This window comes from Poecilia formosa, unplaced genomic scaffold (genome assembly GCF_000485575.1).
Source record: "Poecilia formosa unplaced genomic scaffold, Poecilia_formosa-5.1.2 Scaffold777, whole genome shotgun sequence".
Taxonomy (NCBI): domain Eukaryota; kingdom Metazoa; phylum Chordata; class Actinopteri; order Cyprinodontiformes; family Poeciliidae; genus Poecilia; species Poecilia formosa.
In genome coordinates, this window is record NW_006800716.1 from 105,749 (window position 1) to 111,546 (window position 5,798).

The 5,798-nt window shown below is 37.8% G+C and overlaps 1 protein-coding gene across 1 annotated transcript in view; it reads right to left on the reverse strand.

Moving 5' to 3' along the window:
* The window catches only part of syk (spleen tyrosine kinase), a 40,924-nt gene extending 37,328 nt beyond the window's left edge, over positions 1-3,596 (reverse strand). The window contains exons 1-3 of the mRNA XM_016666702.1: positions 3,437-3,596; positions 3,281-3,336; positions 2,936-2,995 (exon numbers count right to left, since the gene is read on the reverse strand). Of these exons, the coding sequence (XP_016522188.1) occupies positions 2,936-2,968 (33 nt within the window). The 5' untranslated portion in view covers positions 2,969-2,995; positions 3,281-3,336; positions 3,437-3,596. The remainder of the gene's footprint in view (positions 1-2,935; positions 2,996-3,280; positions 3,337-3,436) is intronic.
* Between the last annotated feature and the right edge of the window lie 2,202 nt (positions 3,597-5,798).

Consider the following 5,798-nt stretch of genomic DNA (forward strand, 5'->3'; position numbering starts at 1 on the left):
AATAACTAAGACCGGCCCCCAACCAGAAAAGGGAACAGTTATGTGGCCCTCGCAGGAAAAAGTTTGGGGACCCCTGGTAGACGGTGATGGCTGTTGGAAAGAAAGACCATCTGCAGCGGTCTGTTAAGTGAAGTGAAGTTTCAGAAATCAGAAAAAAGTTTTACGAATCCCAAACATGGTTTTAAATATTCTGCTACAAGTTGAAAATAATATGGTCCAGGTTTGAAGTGTCTAGGTGTTGTAGATTTGGAATTAGAGCAGATCTCGTGTGACCGAGACCGAAAAAAGGAGTAAAAATTGCCTTTATTGCAGTTCACAATCAGAAAAAGGTTTCAGAAATCCCAAACATGGTTATAAATATTCTGCTATTAGAGCAGAATAATCCAGTGCAGGTTTGAAGAGTCTAGGTGTTGTAGTTTTTGAACTAGAGTCGATTAAAGATGCAGAAGGTAGTGAAAAATTAGGTGGAATCGCCCGTTAGCCATTTCCCAAATCGGAAGCTGGATCACTGAACCAACTTCAGCTTCGTACAATTTGGAAGGTGCTCTTTCAGGATGCTCCAACGTATGCCTAGACACCGTACCGCTCTCTTGGCTCGCGTGTGTTCAATGCGGATTTTCAAAAGCGTGTCAGTCCCTGACATTACTGCTGTATCACCAAGAGAGAAAAAAGGGGATACAAGCTCGGCGGCAGGGCCACTACAATTTTCAATCATTAACAGTCTATATCTAACTCACATGTTATGAATAATAATTAGTATTGCTATCTGTAAATAGCCCGGCTCTCTGGCTGTGCTGGCAGGCCTGAATTGCTACGAACAAAAAAGTCCAGCTCATCTACTGAGATGAACAAAATGTGCGTCTAGCTTTTGTAACTTGGTTTCTCTTTTTTCCTTTCTTTGTGCTTATATTGAAGTCCCACTCACTTCATTATAAGCACATCCGTGCTGTGGTGGCGCAGGGGTTAAGCACAGTGCACATATGGAGGCCTCAGTCCTCAAAGTGGCCATCGCAGGTTTGATTCCCGGCCTGGTGACCTTTGCTGCATGTCTTCCCCTTCTCTCATTACCCACTTTCCTGTCAACTAACTATCAAATAAAGGCCACTAGAACCAATAAAACCTTTTTTTTTTTTTTAAAAAAAAAGCTCCATCTAGTCTGCAATCTGTTGCCAGTGACTGATGATGACATTGTTGGACGGTTGATGACAAGAAATGCATGTGGAACCGCTTGTGAATTTCTGTATCATAAAATTAAATGTAAGAGTGGGTTGGAGTTCCCCCCCGTTGTTTGAAAAGGGGTGCGGGTTGGAGTCCCCCCTCTTTTTTTTTATTTCGGCAGGAAATTTAATGTTTTTGATTGTTGATTCAATGTTGCATGACTCTGTGTTTTTGTGTTTAATGATGTAAAGCAGTATTTTTCAACCTTTTTTGAGCTAAGGTACATTGTTGTAATTGAAAAAATCACTAGTCACACCACCAACCAAAAATGTAAACAAAGATACTCTGTAGCTGCCTATACTACATTCTTATCAAAGTGTCTTGAATAGGAATCAAATAAACACAAACATTTGTTTTTATCATATTTTGCATTTCTTATTTCAAATTGCACTTAACATGTCCACTTCAAAAATACACCTGAGCACCTGAACAGCCACAACACTGTGGTGTGATGCGTGAATGTTACTAATTCTCTTGTTTTAATGTAAAATGCTCTGGTACCTACTGCCATCTAGTGATAATAAAATTACATGATTACGCCGCTAGTTACTACTACAGCAAAGACACTCAAAGATGGTATTATTTGCAGATAATTAATTGGTTTTCAACAAATCTTTTAAGACCAATTACCGTATTATCCGGACTATAAGTGCACCATACTATAAACCGTACCTTCAAATTTTTTGAACCCCCCCGGAAACTTACATATCAGCCGCACAGGGCTATAAGCAGCTGGTATCTCTGCCGCTCTCGGACCCAGCAGAGGGCAGCAGAGGGCTGCGTCCTAATAACTGCTGGATATATTAAGTTCCCCGTCTCCAAATCCGGTTTTGTTCACGCCGAGTTTAAGTGCAGCGGCTTTATTTCCCTCCTGTACTGCCAGATTGATACTCCTCAACTTAGAAGCTGCATCATACGAGTTTGAAAACATTTTTACGTCCTGCCTGCTGCTAGCATGTGCTTGTTCCAAATGAAAATTAGCGCGTTCTTATTTGATTTTCAATTTTGACTTCCAAAGATTCACTTCCTGCTAAAGAGCCCCCTGGTGGTTGAAGAAAAATCCACATATAAGCCATGCGGCTTCCTACACTTTGAAAGTGTAGGACTTTCAAAGTGTTCAAAGTCCTACACTTTGAACATGTGTTCAAAAAGAAAAAAGTAAAAAAGGAAAAAAGTAGCAGCTTATAGTCCGGAAAATACGGGAGGTGAAATTGGATCATTTCCACGGCACACCTGACGATCACTCACGGTACACTAGTGAACAGTGGTTGAAAAACACTGATGTAAAGCACTTTGAAATCCCTTGCTGCTGAAATGTGCTATACAAATAACATTTGATTGATTAATTTGATTAAGTGAAAATAAAGCCAGTCTGCAGCACCACATTTAATTCAATATTTTATACTCACTACATCACCGGAATAAGTTGGTCTTGCACATTTTAGGAACCATGACTTAAACCTGACTGGGGAACCTATATAACCTCTACAGTGACATTATAGGTACCTGTTTTACTATCTATATCTTTACTATATCCTAATGGTAACCTCCTCATGGGTGAACATGCAAAGGCCAGTTGACATGCAGGAATATTTTTTGGCAAAAATTTTCAGTTACATCTATCAATCAGACCAAGGCAGACATCTCGAAATGTAAGATGGCAGTAAGAGCACTGATGCTTGTTGAAGTAACTATTAAGCTTGTGAAATGTATTTACCCTTTTTCCAGATATGTTGAGCTGACCAAGCATGGAGCGAAGACCATCTGCTGCATTTTGCTAGGAATGAAAGATGTCAAAAACGTTTTTGTAAAAGATACTGTGGTCTTTTCATGGTCATTCAAGTCAAAGAACTTGTGATCACTCCTGAGTGTTGATGACTGCTGATGAACCAAACTCTTAAAATAGTTTATTTACTAAACCTACTTTAAGGTGATAAAAACTTAAAACAAGTTATGAGACCTGGAAGAGTATGGATTTTCTTTTATCCTTTCTGGAAATTTGGGCCATAAAGACAATTGTATCAAATGTGCTTATCCAATAACTTTTTCATGAATAACTTACAATGGCAGAACCTAATCCAGGATGGTTCAGTGGAGGTACTGGTCGCCCTATTTGCACTGTGAACAAGAAATTTGAAACATGAGGATCAATTTGGGTTAGACTGAGATTTGGTAAGACTAATCTTGACAAATTTTGATCAGTTGTGTCTGTCTTTACCAGTTTCACCATCAGGTCTTGGACATGGCTCTGTGAGTACTCGTAACAAGCCATCTGGTTTGTAGGAGTAATGCTCCACCAACTGTCATATGAAGAGAAATTGTTTAAAATGTTTTGTAACTGAAAATAAACACTAAGACAGCACAGTCTTAATAGAAAGAATGAATATAAATAATAACCACATAGTAGCATCATAAAAATAGTTTTACTATTTTTACTAAAACTTGAAAAAAATTAAGTTTGAGCTATCATTACCCAACTCCAAGACAATAACTAAAGCAATAAAAATAAAATAATTTAACATAAATTATAGCATTAATTAAAGTTAACTATTTACTATTAATTAAAACAACAAATGCCAGCGAAACAATTTATGTGATTCTAAATAATTTTAGCTCTAGACCTATTTCCACTTTTAGTAAAATTACGGGAGTTACATATTATATCAAATGGATCATATGTAGCACTATCTGAAGGTGTTTTCTTTTTTTAAATAGCACCACCCCTGGCACAGATCTGAATTGGGACATATATGTCACATTGGGAATAATATATGGTAACATTTTTCCATATTAGGAAATTAATTCCCTAAGATTTTTTTTTTTTCTTATTAACACAAAATTAACTTTTTATTTGCAACTTTCTAACATGTATGACATCTTTCTGGACAAAAATGTTTTCATCTTCAATTTTACAACCTCCAAAGTTTCAGGTCTCTGGGTTTCTTTTTTGTTTGGTTTTAATCTTATTTATCATTATGTCTTAGTTCTCTTTAGGTTCATGGTCCTTTTGATTTTATTACTTGAGATAATTAGTGTTATTAGAATTGTCTTGTTATTACCTTCCTTATTTTCAATCCCATAGTATTTCTAGTTAGGTTTATTCTTTAGTTACTCTTGGTTCTGTTATTCTTGTATGTCTGAGTCTATGTCGAGCTTTGTTTAGTGATTATAGGGTGTATTCAAACCAGATAGTCCAGTAGACTCGGTTCGATTGGGGACTAAGATTGCAAAATTTGTTACATTTTCAGAACTCTAGTTAGCATTCAAACTGCACTGTGTCAAACGACTAAAACTAACAGAAAAACTTGTTCCCCCCCGTCGCTTGTGGGGGCGCTGCACCAAAAACTACTGAAGGAATCGACACAAAACCTCTGAAGAAGGGCAGCGCAACTTCCTTCTTCACAAAAAGTAAGCAAAAACAGAGCAGTGTCAGATTTTAGCGTCAGCGTCCACTAAACCAGGCTGTTCCAATGCGGGATGAGCAGGAATCACAAACATGATCGCAGTGCCTTTATTTCTTACCCGATTTCTATAAACATGGCTTAAATTAAAGCTGAGAACGTTGCTGATGTTTGTAAGTATTCTCCCTTGATATAAATCTACAAACAGTTTGGTTTCTATCAAGATGCAAGAGAGGACTAAGCAAATTCCTCCATCCTATTTGATGATTATGTTAAAACAAATGAGGCAATTAGTCCCGTTTTTGTCATTTATTAAAGGTTTAAAAAATTACAGCAGCTGCAGAGCGCCACAAACAGATGAAACAACTTTAAACCATTTATATTCTGTTTTCCCTCGCTTTCTATGTCGGCAGACCCGTTGATATTACAACCGACACAATGTCTTCGTTAACCCGCAGAGCAGAGAGTAATATACTGTTGCTAACTTCCTGCTTTTGAAACGGTCTCTAGTCAGGTTGCATTCAGACAGGTTTTCTACCGTTTTAGAGTTAACTTAAACCATTCCGAGACCTAGGTTTTCAGGCGGATCAGAGTTCGGTTTTTAAGGTTTGGAATTCAAATTTGCATTCAGACCTCCCCAAAAACTTGTAATTCACAGACAAATGGATTAGAGCAGTGTTTCTCAACCCTGGTCCTCACCGCCCCCCTGTTCTGCATGTTTCAGGTATTTCCCTTCTGCCACACACCTGAATTGTATCTCTGGGTGATTAACAGGCTTCTGCAGTACTTGATGGTCATGCAATCATGTGAATCAGCTGTTCTGGAATAGAGGCACATCTAAAACATGCAGAGCAGGGGGGGTGAGGACCAGGGTTGAGAAACACTGGATTAGAGTCTGATTCAGGACTCTAATCCTGGGTTGGTCTGAATACTGTACACCCATAGTTAGATTATTTTTATTTTATCCTTTTAGTTATTCCTTATTTCAGCCTTCCTGTAGAGTTTCTAGTAATGTTTATTTCTTAGTTATTTCATCACCCTAGGTTCAGTTATTCTTACATGTCTGAGTTTAGGTATTTTTTTATTTATTTTTTTAATTTCTTTTATTTAACCAGGTAAACCCTGTTGAGATCCAGATCTCATTTTCAAGAGGGACCTGGGCAGAAGTCTGCAACACAC